This window comes from Malaya genurostris, chromosome 2 (assembly GCF_030247185.1).
Source record: "Malaya genurostris strain Urasoe2022 chromosome 2, Malgen_1.1, whole genome shotgun sequence".
NCBI lineage: Eukaryota > Metazoa > Arthropoda > Insecta > Diptera > Culicidae > Malaya > Malaya genurostris.
The window spans coordinates 16012744-16035111 of NC_080571.1; the positions used below are offsets into that span (position 1 = coordinate 16012744).

At 37.6% G+C, this 22368-nt stretch overlaps 1 protein-coding gene across 3 annotated transcripts in view; it reads left to right on the forward strand.

Annotated features, from left to right (window-relative positions):
- Nucleotides 1–22368, forward strand: part of LOC131427293 (uncharacterized) — a 30649-nt gene that overhangs the window by 1855 nt on the left and 6426 nt on the right. The window contains exons 3-7 of one of the 3 annotated variants that reach the window (XR_009229253.1): nt 98–451; nt 4045–5085; nt 5142–6692; nt 6884–6988; nt 19119–21518. Coding sequence is in view for 2 of the 3 variants with exons in the window: in XM_058590348.1 (XP_058446331.1) it covers nt 98–451; nt 4045–5085; nt 5142–6692; nt 6884–6988; nt 19119–20180 (4113 nt within the window). In the remaining variant the exon portion in view is untranslated. Of the gene's footprint in view, nt 1–97; nt 452–4044; nt 5086–5141; nt 6693–6883; nt 6989–19118; nt 21630–22368 lie in introns of those variants that run through there. The other 2 variants (XM_058590348.1, XM_058590349.1) reach the window with 2 other exon arrangements.

Here is a 22368-nt window from a genome sequence, read left to right on the forward strand (position 1 = left end):
AACATTCTTCGATTAATCCATTTTTCTGCTCTGTTCCATTTCATCCTACGTGCTGCGCGACCACCCACTCAACGATCGACCATCGACCAACAATCAGATCAAAGATAAGCCCTCACTTAACCTGTCAAGGTCATCCGTACCCAATGGGCTCCTGATAATGGATGCTGCCGACGGGTCCAGCTGTGTGGTGACGTCCCAAAAGTTTGCAAAAGGAACACGCTTCGGACCGCTGTTGGCACAGAAATCTTACGCACCGATCAAGAACATCCCATTTCCGCTGGTGCTGTTCGCGACCCCATTCTACTATGGCAACGAGTTCGATTTCGATCTTCAAACGCTGTTCAACGGGCGGAACGTGTATCTGGATACCAGGAACGAAAGCAAGTGCAACTGGATGATCCACGTTAGTCTGGCACGGTTCTCCAACGAGCAGAATCTGATCTGCTATCAGGTCAGTGAGCCCGAGCAGTGATAGATACTGCCATTTAAGGATAGTTTTCGGTTGGAAAGATTAATCGGCGGTCACAGACTGTCAGATTTATTTAATCTTGCTTATATTTTAGAATCGGGTTTGCATGGCTGTTGTAGCAAACCATGTCTTGGTAGAGAAAAAAAAAACATCTACAAACGTCTGAGCATGTTAGCATTAGCATTCAATATTCGGTTTGATCAAAGCAATCATTGTCTTGTCACAACCCAATGCGAAAATTTGTTGAGTTAATGTATTTTCTCTGGAATAATAGTTTGAAGAAGGCGATGGTAACTCGAAAATCAATATTAACCGTGTAGATACATAACCATAATCGTACAATGTTTTGATTATTACAGATTTACTCAATTTGTTTTTTTTTTGCGTTTCGTTTTTGATTCATCAGTACATTCGCAGTTTATGTTGAACTGCTAACGCAACCTAATTGTTTAACATTAGCCACTAAGCAGATGTTCACTTAATGATGTTTGCAAAACCGTTTTTGCCGTCAATAAATAATAGTTATTTAGGGGTTTTAGTACCGCATAGGTAGTTAATTGTATTGTTACCAGCTCAACATAAACTGCTAATGCACCTGTGAGTCGTAGACGAAATGTAAAAATTAGAAAATTGTTCTGTGCGCGTAGCACAAACCGGTAACGATGCGTTGTCAAAATCTCTAAATACCAGTTTTGAATATGTTTACGTTTCGTCTTTGACTTATCAGCGGTTTATGTTACATAACAACTCAACATAAACTGTTATGCACTGATGAGTCAAAGACGAAACATTGAAGGACATTCTATTGTTTCTCACCCAATGTGGTAAGGAGCTATAGATGGAGGGGTTCATCGTTCTTCATGGAGTGAATGAATTCATTCTGTATGTACCCTAAATAATTTCAGCAGATTGTTTGGCATCCCTCATGGGGTGTCGAATTTATTTCTGCTCTTACATATTGCGAATCGTTCTGCATTCTGCTGGGAATGCAGAATAGTGTCGTTTTTGTAAATTCTTTGAATCCTCTCGGAGATTGGAGGTTTTATTGAATGTGCATTTTGGTACCTGCAAATCGTTCAACATCATTTCGCGATTTCTTTCTGTTCGTGTTGTACTGTTTTCCCACCTCACCAACTTCGCAATACCATTCCATGTTTCTTTTATCCTTCCCTTGCCATCAGGAAAAGGATGAGACCAGGTCCAAGTCTTCAATTTTTTTTAGAAACGGTTACGAATATCCAAAAACTCAACTGACAATCTCTCAGGAAATTAGTTTAGATTATTCTGTGAAAGATTCAGAATGATTTATTGGCCCTTATTACCGTTTTCACTTCCACTTTCACATTCACTTCCACTTTCACATTCACTTCATTTACATGTCACTTCACTTGATTTTTCCTATCACCAGTATCACGTTACTTGACTTTAGCGGTCGGGAAAGTATTTTTTCTGAAGGAAAAATTGCATAGATGAAAACGCCTTCAAAAGCATGGATCAAAAATCTATCCTGACAATGTCTAGATAATTTAATTTAGATGCGATAAGTGCATAAAAACATCTGGTTCCGCACATACAACGTGATTGTAAAAATGTCAATTTCACATAAATTGATCTTGTTTATAGATTTTAATAGTCGATGACCAAATAATATTATTTCTTGTGGATTTACACACGTTTAGTTTCAAAGGATTAGGATTACTGTTTTTCTTTTCGATCGACTTGCAGTTCCGAAATAACAGGGTAGCTAGCAACTGAAATTTCATTCAAACAATGAAAACGACTCTGCGAAAAACCTAAAACATCTTCTAAATTGAACTCAAGGCTGCTTCAATATTCAATTATAATAAGTCGGTGAAAAAGTATTTTTGAGGACGTGTTTTCGATATCATGACTTGCGGTGTCCACTGTATCTCAGTGTAGAATTATCATAAGTCAATCAATTAAAGCACCATAGTTTCAGTAGATGTTTTTCCAGATCCCTTTGTTTTTATTTGATTTTATAATTTTTGGTGGTTGTTCAAAGTCAAAACTACGATTTTTCACGAAAAAGTCCGCCATTTTGTAATTGTAAAACATCCCCAAAGTAAAAAAAAAAACGAAAGTTTTGGGGTTGAGTAAAAATATGTAGAAAGTTTCATTAATTGACAATAATTGAAAAAAATGTTCTAAGTGACGATGGACGCGGACTTTTAGAACGTGCTGAAATTTTTATTATGAATTATCAAACTAAATAACTGTAAATTGTTAAAATTGTGCTTGATCATTATTAGATTACCTCAAACAAAGTACTGAGTTAGATAGTTAAATAATAAATTTGGAGTGTAATGCGAGTAACTTATGTCCTTTGGTGCTTCTGCAGTCTTAATGTGGCTTAAACTCGGGTGAATTCATGACTGCAAGAAATAATTTCAATTCACATATCAATTCTTGGAGGGATAAAATTTTGCTGGACGATAAATTTAAACTGTTTGATAAAGACTGTCCCAGAAAGTATGGCCGCACTTTGTTTTCGCTGTAAATAATTCACATTGTTAGATATTCAGATTTTGTTCGATATACTGATAATATTAGACTACAACAACAGAATATTATTCTCAACATTTGCTACTTAGCCACTGTAGACTAGCTGGCGCACCTTCTTGCGAACGTTCCTCATTAAATTCCGTACAGACTTCTAGGCGACAAGCTTTGACACTTTTTTTTCCAATCTTTTCCGAACTGTTGAATGGTTTCGGCTGCCGAGACATGTTTCCTAAGATGTGCTTTCGTTAATTAATCAAAATTCCTCAATTGGTCGAAGTTGTGGGTAATTTGGTGGACTCATGTCTTTTGGGACGAAAGTGACATTTTTGGTAGTATACCATTCTACCGTTAATTTCGAGTAGTGACAAGAAGCTAGATCTGGCCAGAAGACAACAGGATCCTTGTGGCTTCGAATCATGCCCACTTTTTTGGCCACATCCCGAACTGAAACCTTCTTCTTTTGCTCGAACGCCTTCAGTATACGTTTATCCAACTGAGGGTTAGCAGGACTTTTTTTTCGACCCGTTTTCGGTTTATCCTCAAAAGTGTTATCCTCACCGAACTTCCTGATTGCATTTCGCACGGCTTTTTCACTTACTCCTTCCATTTTTGCTATCTTTCTCAGTGACAGTCCGCGTTCTGTGCACCATTTGTACACAATTTTTCGACCTTGTTCTGCTGATAGTCCACGTGTTTCGAAACAAACTAATGAAAACGAATAAACAACTGCACAAGTGGTTAGAGAAGAGTGTAAACAACAGGACGCAGCCATGAAAATTGACAGATTCTGAACCATTGCGAAATGGCAGCGGTTTTTGGTTGCGTCCATACTTTCTGGGACAGTCTTTACATACTACTACAGTAGATGAAAACTACTGTTGGAGTTGGTAGCAATTATAGAAATTCTTTGTCATATTGAGTGATCCTTTTCTTTACACTCTACCAGATAGTAAGCTGCGAAAAAAAATCCTAGTTTATCAAAGAATTATATTAATAGCAAAATTAAAAAACATTTTCGATTGAAAATAACTTTGAATTTCTCCTGTTCCTAGGAAAATGACGAGATATACTACACGGCTGTCAAGGACATCGAACTGGGCGATATTCTGCGGGTTTGGTATTCCCAAAGTTACGCGGCTAAAATTGGTGCCACACTGCTGGAACCAAGTCCCTACGATATCTGCAACAACATTCTTCGGTCAGTCAGTCTCGATTATGGACTCAATCTCGATCAGAATCAGAACTACGTCGAAGGCTTTCCGTCTACGTCGGGTGTGCATTCGTCGCCGGCTGCTCTCGCGATGGGCGGCAGCGATTTGAACAACAATAGCAACATGGGATCGATTTCATCCGGGGATGTGGTTTCCAGCTACGATAAGATTTCTCTACCACCGATAGATAGCCTTATGAAAACCACGTCACCAAAATACATTAACCACTACCACATGTTCGATATCGATTTAATCACCCAGCACGGAGCGCCTGCGCAACAGCAACAACCGTGCGATGACTACGGACAATTTAATCCACCTTCGCAAATGCATCATTCTAGTCAGCATCAGCAGTCTTCATCACAGGGGCAAATTCAAAATCATCAAAATGCAGATATGCAACAGCAACACTCATTGCACCAGCAGATGGTGCACTCAACTTATCCCAGTTATCAGACACTTCCGGAAGACACTCTTAGTCCGGCTGATTTAATTAATATCTCCCTTGGAGCCAGCGATATGAATATTTCCTTCGATTCTTTCGGTACCAGTAATCTGATCGGATACGATGGTGGTAGTAGCAGTGGTAGCAATTTGGGAGACTCCGGTATCAGTGTTAGTGGTGGGCAGGGATTGGAAAAATTGCACAGTCGGTATTCGTCGTCGACGGATTCGTTGGTAACACTGAATGAAAGTTTGAACATGGTCCCATCGGTAACGTCGGCACCTTCCACATCCAATACTGTGGTCACGCCTGCAGCTGATCCGGAGACGGATAAAAAATATCCATGCGAGATTTGTCTGCGGAAGTATATGACTAAGTCAAACCTGGACAAGCACATGCGAAAGCACAATCTGTTTTTGTGTGTATTTTGCATGAAGGTTGGTTTCTCTTTTTCTACCCCCTATTAGATGTTAACGAATCTATCCCATTCTAGTTATTCCAAATGGCAGAAGAGTTGAAGGATCACGAATGCACCGAACGCAAATCCAAGACAGCTTACCTGCATTGTCCCCAATGTTTGAAAGTTCTATCCAACTCATGGTCACTGCAGCGGCACATGAAGATTCACAAGGACCCAAACGAGTCGGTGTTGAGTGTTTCGGTGGCGGAAGATTCGGTTGACAAAGTTTTAGTTGAATCGAAAGAGCAGCCGGTTTTCGAAGAAATCGAACCGACTCCTCTGGACGAGTTGAAACCAAGTATCGAACCTATTGCGGCAAACAGCGAACCTTTGCTCCTAGCCGACGAGAGCAGTGACATTATGATGGAAACAGAGCCAATGCAGCTACAGGAAATCGATGTAGAACCAGAACTCGACTACATGCACCATCAGCAGCAGCAGCAGCAACAGCAGTTACCGTCACTGACCTCTGCGTTGCCCGGCATTCCTTCTATTTCGATAACGAACACTTGTTCCAGTCAGGACATGATTACTGACGTGCATGCGGCTAACGGAAAGCAACTGTACAAGTGTATTGTGTGTGCTAAACTGTTCAAAAATCCCAACGCATTAGAGAAGCATTTGAGAAAAGTTCACACCGTTTATACGGTTTCGAATGATCACAAAACAGAGAAAAAAGTTATTACCCAGATAAGTCAGAAAAAAACTTCGCCGATAAAACCAGCCATTGCAAAAGCGTTGGCCACAAAGCTAACCCAGAAAAACAAGAAACTGGAAGAAACGACCGCAACTACCAGCCCGAATCAGAGTCCGAACGTAGCGCTGGTTCCAGAGCAACCGATCCATGTGCCACGTCAATATAACAAGAAAAAACATCCGAACAAAACAATTACGTCGACAATCAATCCACCGGTCACCATGCAGGTTGCTTCGTCAGCAGCTTCCACAATTGTCAGCAGCAGTACGTCATCACCGAATGGTAACAATTCCAGCAAACCTCACAGCATCATCATAATCTCGAATCTCGAGCTGACCAACAACAACCTGATTGATACTAGTCAACTGTTTTTGAACCAAAACAGTAACGCTCTAGGCAATAAGATAGATCTTAAAGTATTAAACTCAACCGACAAGTTACCAAAGCTGGTACCGATATCTAATCACGGCTCACACCACAATCACCAGCAATCGCAAACGGCACTACTTCCTGCAGCGATTCTTCCATCAGCGTCCGGTGCTCCCCAGGCGGTTCCTACCGGGAGCCAATTTCAAGTTTCTCCAATCACATCGCTTCACCAGCCCAATACGGTTCTATCAACAGCAGGATCAAACAACTCCGGCCTACTGGACGGTATCTCAAGCACCCACAGTCTCAACGCAATCGTTGACAACAGTGACCGCGTGGACGAGTCTAATCACATGTTCAATGATGCTTCCGTCGGGGGCGAATCACATTTGTTGACCCTTTCTCCGATTAAGGTCGGCGGTCAGAACAACAGTGAAGGGCAACAGCTAATTTCTGTGTCCGGAGAACGAGCAGTCGAAGCGATCAGCAACAGTTTCCTCAGCCCAGATGAGCTCTCCGTAAGTACCTCGCGTTCGACCTAACGTGTTGCGTTCTTTGTTAGATTTGTGTTTTTTTCTTCGCTCTACTGTTTCGTTGTATCTATTGGCTTTACTATTCTGCTGCTGTGTTTTTCCTTTTTTCATGATGGTCACGCTGCATTATGACTCGGCGGACTGCTTTCTCGACGTTGCTTTGCTCACGATGCTAGGCGGATGCTAACGACAGTAACCATTGTAACGATGGCGATAGCGATAGCGCACAACTAACCCAGACAAGCTATCCATGCGATGAGTGCGATAAGGTGTTTCCAAAGGTAACATATGCTCAGTTGTTTTTTTTATTATTTCAATTATTCGTGGCTTCTAAAAATTGTTTTGTGTATAGTGTATAGAAGTGCTGTTTTGAATATTTCATTAAAAAAAATACTACTATTTATTTATCGCCAACCGGGCGATGGCATATCTCAGTCAAATACATCGGAGTGATCATTAGTAAAATGGAGCACATCGAAAAAGTATGAGAAAGGCAAAAGTGTAAAAAATAAAGTTTGACAATATCTGATGAAATCACTTTAGTGCGACAGATTACCAGAGTTGGGAAAACCGTAATCAGAATTTCTTCAAACCGCAATCAGATGGTTACATTTCAAGCTCATCAGCGCCCGCACGGTGAAAATGGACACAGAATCAGTGCAATTCTTGAATTTTCCCTGCACTGGCTGATGTCCTTGACTGTCCCGCCGCTTTGTCGGAGTTTAAAGAATTCATTAACTTGGAAACATAATCGATCTTGTTGGCAGACTTCAGAACCACATTGGAGTAGTGGCAGCCGTCCACTGATTGCTGATTGCATTTTCAGGTCACAACTGCAAATCGCTTGCCATATTATGGCTTTTTTCACGAGCAAGCAGACACGAAATTGAATTTTCTCGGCATATTCCCTCGTCCAGGTGCGATGTAAAACTGTTTATCGAGAAGCTACTTAAAATTGAGTTTGATCTATGTTTCGTAATCGATCAAAGTGCAGCCCCTCAGTTCGTGCTCGCATCTTACCCGACACAATCGAAAATCGTTCGCGGTCGAAACAACAGAAACAAAGACAATACAGTGCAGTGAACAATAGAATGTACGGAATGGTCAAATAGGATTTAACAAAGCCTGAAACTTGGCCTACAAGACCAAATTCGATTTGTATAGATTTCAAGCGTTGCAAAGTTAGACCAGCAGCAAATGAAATTAAAATCTTACTTAAAGAACGAATGCATCTAGACGCTAATAATGTAAGTGAGATTCAATTCAACAAAGCGTCTAACTATGTGTACATTATGTTTAAACGTGAATGCGATTACGATGTAAATTATGTTTAAACGTGAATTGATTACCTACGAAAATCAGCTGGTTACATGTCAGTTTTGTGAAAAACCTGCACACTACGGTAAACTTTGCACTGAAACTGCGAAAAGAAAATCTTCAACCAAAGACAAGGTCAACCGTTCAGCAACGAAAACTAGTGAGCGTAGTACTCCTGTTTCACCATCAAACCAACCAACAACTGCAACCAATGTACAACAAGGCGCTTCTACAGCAACTGACAACGAGCTCAAGACTGCGAACAACAAGGAAAACGAAAAGAAGACGGAAATCAACAACAAAACCACCGATGCGGCAATGGATGACGAGACGAGCCACGAACAAAGTGACCCTCGCAGGAGGGAAATGGAAGCTCTTCTCCTCCTAGAAAAAGAGTGACAACGAGATCCACTTCAAAAAATTCTTTATTTAAAAAATCGGCTTATTCGGCCACGTAAAGCTTGTACGCAAATAGGCCTGAATAAAAATATCTTTTAAATAAAAAAAGTGCAGAACTTGTATTTAATTAAAACACGATCGTAGAACCTCGGATCGAAAGACCGGGGTTGGCTTTAAGGCCTGAGGACAGTGTGTCACGTACAGATATTGAATCGACAACGTGGATCCCTCAATTTTCTTTTGCATTTGTGTGTCAGGCAAACTTGTTGAGTCGACTTAATTTCTCTCTCCTTGTTCCGACTGCTACCAGGAAATTAAAGCTGATAAAGCTGGCGGACGAATGGTACTAATCGTATTTGAACTTCACCACAATAGATTTATGCCTTAAGGGCTGAGGCTAGTAGGTCGCGTAAAACCACGTGGCTCGCTGTACGTATTACATTCCTCTCCATGCTCTCTCGCAAATGTGCAAAATGACTCTCGATGTGGCCGGGTCGCCAAGAAAGTTTTGATATTTTCGGTTACAATTTTGACTACATCACATAAAATCCAAGAAAGCTGCCCCTTGTTTGGCAGCCTTTTTGAGCCGATTTATTTCTCTCTCATGTTTCGTTACGTTACCAGGGAACTAAAATAGCGCCGACATAGAAATCGACTTACCTCCACAAAAATAACATTCACTTCATTTTCATCTCGACAACATATATGTTTTTATGCACTCATCGCATCTAAATTAAATTATCTAGACATTGTAAGGATAGATTTTTGATCCATGCTTTTGAAGGCGAGATATTCAATGAGCAAATTGAAAGTTGCTGGTTTCAACTATGCAATTTTTCCTTCAGAAAAAAGACTTTCCCGACCGCTAAAGTCAAACAATCATTCTGAAATTTTCACAGAATAATCTTAACTAATTTTCTAAGAGATTGTCAGTTGGGTTTTTTGATATTCGTCACCGTTTCTGAGAAAATCAGATTTGAAGCGTGAAAATAGCCCTTTAAAACACCCTAAAACGCACTGGCCTAAGCCCTTAAGAGTCTAGATACTCGATGAATATTGCAGTTTTCAACAGTTCTTCAATCAGGAAAAATACAACTCGGGCAGTAAACTCAAAAAATCATTTTGAAAATTTCACCTACCTAAATTACAAAGACATCATCAGGTGGATTTTTCGATATTCATTGCCGTTTCAAAGAAAATTTGATTTGAAACGGGACAATATTAAAAAAACGTACTGTCCTCAGCCCTTAAAGGACCTCAACACGTTGCTGATGATCCCTGATTACAGTTTGTCCGTAGGTTCGACACTCAATTATGGATTTTCCAGGTGTTTGAACAAATTATTTTTTATATTTTTTCGAGTTCCATTTTGACGTTTTGGTTTTTTGAACGCGATCGACTACTTTTATCAAACTGACCCCAGTTGTTACGAATTCATATTTGTTAGCTTTTAAGTTCAGTTGACCAGTGATCATGAAATCGCACCTACGAATCGGTGGCGAAGTGTATGCGAAGTCTACTGAATATCTAATTCTACAAAAACTGTACTTGTTCCTCATTATTTAATGGTATGGTACCGTTTATCTATATTCGGAAGTATGAAAGAAGCATGCCAGTTTTATTTGTATTCACGTCCTCCAGTTAGGTCTGTGACATTACCTACTCGCCTTTTTAATCTATGTTTTTCCTCAGTCATTTCAAAATATAACTTATTTATAGCAAGTTTTCGTCAAATAAAATTAAAAAATCTATTCGTATTTTTGTTTTTTTTTTCTACATTTCGTCTTCGATTCATTAGTGCATAGCAGTTTATGTTGAATAGCCACGACATTCAGTAGTGCAAAATAAACCGTTAAGTAGATGTAAAGTTTTCAACAAGACTGTACCGCAAAAAAAGTAAAAATAAATGATACCCGAATAATTTTAACGATTTTTTGTTGTGGATATTGTGACAATGTCAATTCAATCAATGTATTTTTTAAACAACCAGCATTTGTTTGGAACAACTATATTCTAGTTTAAAGCAAGCATAATTTGTTTCCATCTGCGATATCTCGTTTTGAAACAACTATTGTTTTGGTTTGATGGGCAACTAAACAATTAGTTTGTTTCTATCCATATTTTGATAAAAATGACAATTGTGCGTTCCTGTCAATTCCTTGACAAACAATTATTTCGCAGTAGATTCAATTGATTTCTTTCGAATTAATTTGCAAGGTAATTTTTGATACTACTTTTATTTCTATTTATATTTGTTTTCATGTACTTAAAAACCAAGCTTTCGATTAATAATTGGAACTGAAAGGACATTCCGATTATGGTTCCGTTATACTCGAAAGAGTAAACCAATGGTCTAAATTAAACTGCTAGGCTGAGGAAGCAGTTTAATTTAAACTGCTATAGCACCAATGAATCGAAGACGAAATGCAAAAGAAAGAAAGAACTTTTTGATTCTCATCGATTTGATTTTGGTACAAGTTATAGTTTTCAGACGAAAAATGTTCCAAATTTTCTATAAATATGATAAATATCCTGAAATTTTAAATTCTTGAATGTTTGACACTCTACAAATGAATTCATAGTGACTATCTAAGCATTTTTGGTTCACGACTGAATACTGTTCCAGCTAAGGTTTATAGAAGAAAATTATTTCATGTTTACTAAAAAAAGTTCAGTAAATTTGACATTTTCATAGACATTTCCAGCCATCTTCTTTACCTCAAAGACTACTTGATGAGTTCGACATTAAAGCCCAATTTATCAGCTGGAAGTTTAATATGGGCGATCTATAATAGAACTAAAACTGAAACAAACGTATCCCCAGCCAGTCGTTCTAGTTTTATTTAATCAAACAGTTCTACTGTCAAATTTAAAACTGGTGTACGATGCCATTCTACTTTTTGTATTTTTGAAACATTAGTAAAATCAAAGATAAACTCTGCGATTTAGTATATATGATTTGAATAGGACCTCTCGATGAGCTCGGTTCACTGTCAGTTTCAGTTTTTGAAGCAAAACAACAAGCGTCTGATCACCAGATGCGTCGTTATGTGCTGAATGTAAATATATGTTTGCTTCCTTTCTAACTTGTATTGTTTCCATGGCATTTTGTGGGAACTAGTCGACGCTTGTTAAGGGGCGGGTAGGGTCTAACACTTTTGAAAAATCATTTATTATTTTCTTTATACTTCCTTATAGTAAAACATTTCAATAATATTCTGTGCAATTTTCAAGCCTATTGGAACGAAACTCTGGAAGTTATGAACCTTTATCTATGGCTATCTCATTCTGCGAAGAAAAAGAGCTCGGCGCACAAACCCAAGATTTCTACTTCGATTGACTTCAAAACTTGACAAAACATACTTGAAATGTTTCATTATAATTAATTCGAAAAGAAAAAATATGAGTTTTTAAAGATGTTGGACCTTACGGGCTGCCTATAGTAATAAATTGTTTCCATTGATTTTGTAGACAAAAAACTTTCTCGAAAGCAGGTTTTGAAAGTCCGTGTCCATCGTCATTCAAAAACTATTGAATCAAGTTTTATTTCAAATTTTGCACACACTTTCTACAGATAAAAAACCAGACCCCTACGTTTCCTTTTCGTTGTTTTTACCTTTGGGGAGGTTTAACAGCTACAAAATGGCGGATTTTTTGGCGACAAATCGTAGTTTTCACTTTGAGCAACCACCAAAAATTAAAAAAAAAATGTTTAAAAAAATCATACAGAAACGTTGGGGTCTAGAAAAACTCCTACTCTAACTATGCTGCGTTCTTTTTTTTCACTTCTGATTAGTCTGCGCTGAGATACAGTGGACAACGCAAATCATGATTTTTAAGAGGCGTCCTCAAAAATATCTCTTCACCGACTTATTTCTCAATATTTTTCCATGAAAAAAATACAAAATGTTCGAATGATTCACGGGAAGTATATTTTTTTTTAAATCGTGCAAGATCTTAAAGAATAGTTTTTAGGAGCTTGCTCATTTTAAATCAAAATGAAACACATGCCAAATTATGAAATGGCCTATTTTTTGTTAGTTTTTGAATAATTTCTTGGCATTTAGTATTTAAATATTATTTCGAGGTCCAATTTTCGATTTCATTTTCAAGCATTTGAAGACTTATTTCAGCAATGACACGTTAAATATTGAATACCAAAGCATCAATCGTTGCTGGTTTATCCACATAAACCAATGACATCATGTATCCCCATCAGTGCTGTATAACTTCATTCAATTCAATTGAAATCGAATGTGTTCACACACTGACGACCACTCTACTGCAGTAAACTTCACATTCTAACACACTATCTTCGCTGTCACAGCGAAGGGGTATCATCCCGCCCATCAAGCGTTTCTCTTTCTACCGAAGCTCAGTTCAACCTAAGACAAGACCTGACAACTGGATTCTTATTCTTCCTTCCGAATCATCCTTCTCGTCATTTTCGCCCTGTGGAATAAATACCAACGTATCGGCTACAGTGTAGCCATATTTACAGATTTTTTAATAACTATGCTAGAAAAAAAATATTACATTTAAATTTTTAGACTTTAGGTTTTTGATTTGAAATAAACATAAAACATGTTTTGGTGAATGCATTTCTTTATTATATATTAATGCTTAAAAATAATTAATTGAGCTTTGATGACAAAACACGAAATATCTCATGTTGAACGAAAAATCGAATCCATTGTTGACGTATTACCGGATTATTTGGAAACCGGAAAAAGTCAGGTTTGGATAGAAATGCTTAATGCGACCACAGTGTGGAAAACAACAGTTCATTCTTCTCGTAAAACTAAACACACTTTCGAGTTTACACTAATTTAACAAATCTTTTTTAGTTACACTTTAATTCACTAAAAAGAAAAACGGCTTGATGCCTATTTTAATCACACAGTCCTGCCACTATAAACATTTATTACCAATGAGATTGAAAAAAAAGTGAAACATTCTCCGAAAATTTTCATTTTCATTGGTGAGCTAAAGTTATACATTTAAAAAAAATTGTTTTCTGATTTTCTTTATACTTGGCATCATTGCTCGCGTACCCTGCAAAAGTTTTTTCTTTTCACAATGTGCAGGTGGCAACATCAAAATCAGCCAATCAGAAACTGGTCCATTTTGGAACAAAAGCAGCCCCCCCAGATGTCAGGTCTTGTCTTAGAGTTCAACCACCGTTAGTTTATCTCTTGAAGTAACAAAACATCTCTTAAAATTGAATAAGAGAGCGGCCTTCAAGTGAGGTTTAGGTTAACATTCAAATTGGTTCAAGATAATTAATGAAAGGTAAACCAGTCATGATAATTTGATATTTCCAATTACAAAATAAACATGAATTGATTGTTCCCTCTTTCTGTTTTTTTTTAATTTTTCCAAACACATCTCAATACATTTCAAACAGTCGAAATTATCGATTTTAACTTGCTGCTGATAATTGAAAACTCAAATGAGAACCGCTACCCTTTATTTGTCATTATGGTCGGAGAGAGTTTTGTGTTATCGAGTTGATGTTTATGCCTATTCATTCGCACTTGCTTACTACCCACAGTAAAGACCAGAGCTTAAAATTGTCACGCATTCTCAATGAATGAAACCAGTCCAACAGTCTCATTTTCAATATTTTACTGTCTCATTCGTAAATGACCGACACCAGAACAAACGAAGAGCGACGAAGCATTTTCGTTTCTCATTGAAACAAAGAGAGAGTATAATTGCCAACGTCACTCTTTCCTCTATGACAAGACGAAACCAAACTAACGTCTTCAGAGAGCATCAGCAGAATTTCAATTCTCATTCTTCCATTGATGTATTGAACATCTGCGACGCTTGGCTATAAAAAGTATCTAACATATGATAAATAGAAGTAATTACATTCCAGAACCTCTTTGGAAATCAAAACTACTACAAATTCACGCACCAACAGGTAAAAGTAATTATGAAACCTTTTTCTATCATTTTCGATTCTCAAAGCTTTGGTTGAATACCGATACTGCATACTTTGGGATTTTCACTGAAAACAGCAAATGACTGAAAGGGCTAATGAAAGAAAGAACACAATTTTGAAACTACTGTTCCGCTTATGTCATTGACTGGACATGGATTTCGTTCTCATAGTTTGCAAGCGAAGCTGAGAGTGGGATATTCTGACAGTCAACGGCCATAACTTTCATTTTCAACTAATAATATTTGATTGAAATGAAGTTTTACCAAATACAAATAATAATACCCCTAAGTCCCATATAAACGAATCGCCAATGTTTGGTTCACAGCATGAACAAGTAAGCCTAGCAAATATCTCCCTTTCGTTGCGATAGTGTGAAAATGTGAAAGGAGATTGGTTCTGGCAACGCTTTATGCTAGTTGCTACGATGCAAAACAAACTTGTTTGTTTATCGTTGCTGTATTAAACTGCAACAATCAGTCTAAATATCTCCGGTAAATAAACGAGAAGCTTTCGAAATGGTAATGATATTCATATTTCTATTCTACTTAAATTTAATATTATGTATTTCAGTATACAGAATTTATAGATGCTGTTCTATTAGGAGAGTGAGCTCTTCGTATTTTCATGGACCAGTTCAAATTCCATCATAAGGATCGGTTAAGATTATAGTTCTTCTGACTTCGCTTGTGTTTACATATTTTTCACTATAATAAACAGTAACTATAGTGAACTTGTTCTTACCCTTCAGTGTTGCTAGTTTTATAGGAAATTCATTAAAGTACATTGTCACTCTGACAGTGTATCATGATAATGTACCGCACGATGCAAAATGTGTCCTTGAAAATTTGTCGGAGTACTCCGTATAATAATTTGTATTTGGTTTTACCGCACTGATCCTCACAAAAAATCATCGAGTGGTGTCAAATCACACGAGCGTCCATCTCTTGAAATAATGTTGTCGATGAAATGTTCTTTAAATAAGTCGATTGTTTGGGCCGCAGTATGACAAGTGACACCATCCTGTTGAAACCACATTTCGTCTACATCCATATCTTGAAGATTTGACAACAAAAATTCATTGATCCTGGTTCAGTATAGATTTCCATTCACAGTAACGCATTTAAAGAAGTTAAGGACCGATGATTCCTCCAGCCCATAGACCGCACCAAACAGTACACTGAAGTCTTTTTTTATGCGAATTTACGTACCGCATAAAAAAAACCGCATAACTCTGAAAATTCGCATAAAAAACCGCATAACTCTGAAACTTCGCATAAAAAAAACGCATAACTCTGAAAATTCGCATAACAAAAGTCGCGTGAAAAAACCGCATAAAAAAGACCGCATAAAAAAAGACCTCAGTGTACATTTATCGGGATGCATCGATAATTCTTGAACGGCGTGTGGATTATCTTAGCTCCAAATTCGGCCATTTTTTCTTGTTGACGTATCCATTCAACCAAAAATGCGTCAATGAAGAGAATTTTGCGCTATGAAAAATGAACCAGTGATTACTGACCCAACATTTTTCAACGAATCGTATGGGACATTCTCCCTCCGTGGTTGATGGGCTTGACGGTATTGCAAACATCATCAGATACGATTAATTATTGTTACAATTTAATATAAATATGTGTTATAACTTTTAGTTTAATTATTGAGTGAGGCATGAAACGATTTGAATAAGATGTTGATTGCAATACGCTCCAACATCCGGGGTTGGAGAGGCCGGTAGGGCTTAACTGAGCTCTTTTTTATGTTTCATTTTCATACTACCGGCCCTTATTACCGATGTGAAGTGGAAATTAAGCGAAATGAACGTACCCCACTCAGGTTTCACACGATAACGGAATAGTTGAATTATGAATTAAGTTCATCTTTGACGTTTATTCTGTGAGGTTGTGTCGTGCTCGTGTGGGATCTGATGGATGAGGTGATATGTGAGTGAAGTATAAGTGAAGTGGAATGCAAGAACGGTAATAAAGGCCACCGTTTCAGCTCAGGACTAACGATCGACCAATAAAAGAGATAGAAAATGGGTGACGGCACCCCTATTCATCTCAAATCCATTAGTCATTTCATATATGAAAACCATTGGTTAGAGCGAGATCTGTTGTGTCTGTTCGATAGATTGACTTCGAGAGTGAGATGAGGTTAGGAGTATTTCGCGTCGCTATAACAGCGATATCGTACATTTTCTGAACTACTTTTATGCGGTATTGCTTATCAGAGATGAAGCAAAGATTTTGTATTTGATTTCATCCCAATTCAGTTATTGAAAGTCGAGTAATCGGTAGAATAATATGGTGACTCTATTAATGAAATGGCTATTGGCACAATGAATTTAGTTAAAATCTATTCGAATTTATCTATTAGAATTTACTATTTAATCAATGTTACAATATTTGCGTGTGAAATACATATTTGTAAATATGTATATGTATGTACACATGTGTGTATATGGATGTATATATGTGTGTACGTCAGTATGCCTTGGTGCCTGTATATATTTATACATGTATGTATGTATGCGTTGTATCAAACCGTATATTATGATACCTTTCGATTGTGAGTGAAATGTTGATTGCATTACGCTCCAACATCCGGGGTTGGAGAGGCCGGTAGGGCTTAACTGAGCTCTTTTTATGTTTTATTTTCATACTACCGGTTCCTATAACCAGTGTTATAGAAGTAGAAGTTAAGTGGAGTGAACGTATCCCAATTGGGTTTCACACGATGACAACAGGTGAACGGTGAATCGAGTCCATATTTGACGTTTATTGGTGGTTTGTGTACAATGGATTACTGTGGTATGAGATAGAATATTGTAAAATAGAACGGAATAATAATGACTTAACCAATGGGCAAACCACTGATAGCTGTCAAACGATGTTCATCCAGTTTGTATTGTGAGGATGTATCGTTTGGGACCTGATGGGTGAGATGATGTGTGAGTGAAATGTAAGAGTAAGTGCATGCAAGAATGGTAATAAAGGCCACCGTTTCAGCTCAGGACTAACGATCGATCATTAGAAGAGATAGAAATTGGATAACGGTACCTCCATTCATCTCAAATCCATTAGTCATTTCATATACGAGAACCATTAGTTATAGTGAGCTCTGTTATCTCTGTTTGATATATTAATTTCAGAAGTAACATGAAATTTTGCTTCGCTAAAACAGCAGTATTGAACCACTTCCGAACTACTGCTATGCGTTATTGCTTCTTAGAGACGATGCAAAGACTTTGTATTTATCACAAATCAATTATTAAAAGTCGAGTGATCGCTAAAATAACATGGTGACTCTACTAATGAGATGACTATTGGCACACTAGTTTTAGTTAGGATCTATCAGAGTAGAAATAGTAACTCAATGTTGTAATGCTTGCGTGTGAAATACATGTGGGTATGTATGCATGCGTGTATGTGTGTGACTGTGTGTGTATGTATGTGTTTTTGTGTGTATATACAATATACATTTTACCGTGCCTTTGAGTGCGTTGTACCAAATTGGTAGTGATGCATTTCGATTGTGGGTCAGGAATCAGGAATCAGAACAAATTGGCTCAAATGGCACGTTCCCCTTGATATTTGGAGATTTGTGCCTTGCCACTGTCAAGGATCAACTGAAGACAACTAAATGTGAACATGCTGTAGCAATACTTATGGGATACTTATGGGACCCAAGGGTCAATATAATTTAAATAAAAATGCATGTTCTCAGTTTTTTTCCCGTCAAACTATCATGACCGGCCGTACAAAGATGTCATTAAAAAAACACTAATCCTTTCTTGTCTCTCTTTTTGTTTTTTTTTCGGAAATGGATGACTGAGCATAACCAAGAATAAAGAATAAGATACTCAAGAAAAGCAGGAACAAAGGTGATAAATGTGGAGCTGAAAAATTGGAAAATAATTTAATTAACACTCTTAGGAAATCTTAGATACAAAATGGAACATCGGTAAGAATAAAAAGACCATTGCATACAACTAACTTTTACATTTCAGGGAATAAAATAACATCAGCAAAAGTACGGAATGGAAATAAAATAGAAGGACAACAAAAGACTTTCGTAAGTGTCAATTGAATAGAACACTGGAATTAAGGTAAAACAGAACATAAACTATGACCAAAGGTAAGAAAACCAACATGAATAAATAATAGAAACTGTTGGGTAATAATATAATTTCCTCATATTGAAAGAGGCGTTTATATGGCGCGCATGCGCTAATTCGGCCTGATACAAATTAACGGGGAGGGCAATACATTTTGGACAGGGCTTTAAAAAGCTGATTGGAACCCTTTCCCCACCAAAATGTAATATAAGGAAACTATAAGGAATCGTATGGGACATTGTAATCTTGAGTTTATCTTTGGTAAAACGCTGCTGGGGTTACCAGTTTTTCCTATTATAATTTCCAGATTTAAATTTTGAAACTGACGTAATTATGCATCTAGAACTGGAATTGTATGTATTTATTTACTTATTCTGCAGTAATGTTATGAAGTTTTCACTTGAAATTAAACTTAGCTCAGTTTTGATCTCAACTGCTGTCGAATATACGGATTTAGCAGTAACGGAATTGGAACTGAATTGGCTTCGGTTCCAACATAAAAATGACATTTAGTTGTTATACACCATCTACGGAGTCAAGCCTTGCATTACATCATTTAAAACTAGCATTCAAATTCATTCCTACCGAAATTTTAATGCCTGTTTTTTTCTATCTATCCTTACTGTAGAACTACCAACTCAAACGCCACATGGAAATCCACGACAGCACCTACTACATGTGTCCGTACTGTGACCGATCGCCGCTGAAGGCAAAAACGTCGGTACGTAAACATCTCAACACGATCCATCCGGAACGGGCACCTCCGAAGGAGGAGATGAACAAATTTATCTCCACGCTGGTGGTGAAAGACGAGGAAATATTACGAGAGTTGTACGCTAAAAACGAGCGAAAGATCAGAAACAAGTGTGCCAAGTTGCAAGCAAAGCAGCTTCAACAGCAGCAGCAGCAGCAGCAGCAACAACAGCAACAACAAAATCAACACACTGTTTTGGAAAATTGTGTCACGATGGTTGAACAGCAATCACGCGTAATGCAACAGGACACGGGCACCGAGATGACACACAGAGTCACACCGGATGAGATGCTGAACAGCTACCAGAATGAGCAGCGTAGTAGCGAGCGAGAAGGAGGAAGTGAAGAACGAAAGAGCAGTACAAATGGTAGCAATGAGATTAGGAATGACGAGAGCAATGGCTTGAAACGAAAGCCAATCGACTGTGCCAATGCTGTAGGAGCAACTGAACGGCGAATCAATGCAGGAGACGAAGGTAAGAAAATACGGCTTGTGGATGCGCATGGACAGGAAGTGCGTTACGTCACAGCATCTGCGGCCAGCAATGGAGCATTAAAGTACATGAGGAAGAAATCGATTGGTGTGGGTGAGGGAAGCAGTACCGGTGGCCATCCAATGCATCCACCGGGGGGCAGTGGTGGACACAGCAACGGGACGCACAGTTCGACAGTTGATAACCAGATGATACTGGACAATTTGTTCGATACCATTTCGATTGAAAACTACGAATTCGATGACAATACATCGATCCAGTCGTACAATCTGATCGAAGAGCGGTTCAAAACATCGTTCGATCAGATCCAAGAGAAGCTAGACGCTGAGCTGTCGTTTGACGAGGAGCAGCTGAAATGGCAGAATAACCTAATGACGAATGATTCATCGAATGAGATCGGCGATAAGCTGCTTAACGTAGAGGAGAATATTATGCTGATATAAGGGAACGAACTGACAGGAGGGAAGATGGGAAATGGGATTGCATGGATGAAGGGAGCGTTCCGGGAGACGATGATGCGCGATCGACAGAATGTGCGCGTGGTTTAGATGTTGTTTTCGTTCGTACATTCTGCATGTTTATTTGCTGTAGCATAATTTTTTCCTCTAGCAATTAAGTGCAACACTCAAATGCTTTTCTGTTCCGTTTCCCGGCGTTTTCGTTTGTTTTTTTTTTGTTGTAGACTTATTTATTACGTATATTTATTATAGAAACTATGTGTGTGTGCATGCAAGTACGCGATAACGCGCGTACGCTCTATTGCTATTTAGGGATAACTTGTTTACCTATTGAAAACTGAAAACAAGCACAAAATGCTAAGATAAGTTATATTTATCTGCGTATATTTCAACAAATAATTTTCATCGTTAGGTTGACAGTTTTATAACTCTATAGTGGCAGATTTTAAGCTTAGAGAATACACCCATTAGGGACAAAATTGAGGCACAAGTTCAGTAACTATTGAAGCTACCGTTAACGATTTCGAATAGCATGAATATTTTTTAACAAAAGCAGCGGGATCTGCAGAGACTTCCTACATGTGTTTGACGATTAAATATGTTGCTAGTCATTTGATTGATTTTCATTGGTGATCCGCTGCAATGAATGCAATCGCTGGAATGGAGGAAGGCGTTGAGTTCAGAAGATTTGTGGAGGCGCATGGTTGTTTATTTTTTTTGTTGTTGATCACGTTCATATGTATCGTAGTGTTCTGTCGCATTTTGGTTATTATATGATAAAAAATTTCACGAATTTTTAGAATTAGAATCGAAAAATCTTCGTACGTAGAGACTCGTTTTTTAGAACTCACAACTTAGCTCACTGGGAAAAATAATTGAGACCTCACATTTTTATGAGTCATGGACTAAGTAGAGTACTTTAAGATAGGATTTGGACACTTTTTTGTCAAATGCTGATCCCGTAAAAGATCGTGACACAACGTTGAATCGATACGGCTCAACATCTAACCAATCGATCAAAACTGGCTTAGGTCCAATGTTGAACGGCTCGGAAACAATTTTTTCGAATGTCTAACAGGGGCTTTAGCTTAGTTTAGTTTGTTTAATCCGTACACATAATACAAATCCTCGTTGTTGTGACGGAGAATAAATTGCAAACTGGTTGAAAGTTTGAACCGTGATTCCTCCCCAATGTGATATAAACAGGTGGGGCAGACCACATGGCATGCTTGCGTTGGTAACCAAAAATTTGTAAATAGTTCGGTATGACGACATACATTAAAAATAAACTTGCCCGAACGATGTGACGACAGCAAGCACGTGGTTTTGCCTTTCTCATATAGAAAAGTTATGCAATCACTGTGAAAAGCGACTTTTGAACCGAGTGTCATATACCATTCGACTCAGTTCGTCGAGTACGCAAAATGTCTGTGTGTGCATGTATATATATATGTATATATATATATATATATATATATATATATATATATATATATATATATATATATATATATATATATATATATATATATATATATATATATATATATATATATATATATATATATATATATATATATATATATATATATATATATATATATATATATATATATATATATGTGTGTGTGTGTGTGTGTATGTGTGTGCTTGTATGTGCCTATGTGTGTATGTAACGTTTTTTTGCAGTAACTTTTCTCGGAGATGGCTGAACCGATTTTCACAAACTTAGATTCAAATGAAAGGTCTTGTGGTCCCATACAAAATTCCTGAATATTATTTGGATCCGACTTCCGGTTCGGAAGTTATGGGGTAAAATGTGCAAAAAAAAGGAAAATATGTGTTCTAACTTTTCTAATAGATGGCGCGACCGATTTTCACAAACTTAGGTTCAAATGAAAGGTCCTGTGGTCCCATACGTAATTCCTGAATTTCATCAGGATCCGACTTCCGGATCCGGAAATATAGGATAAAGTGTGTTAAAAATTTTATACCATCACTGAAAAGAGCGTAAAACCGTAAAAAGTTTTTTAAATCGAGCTCAATTTTTTTCCAATTGATAGTTTTCATCAGTAGACGGTCAAACAAACCGATTTCGGTTATTCTTTTAAGAATCAAAGAAAATTATTTTGAAGAATACCACATTATTATATATGATAGTATGATTGATATG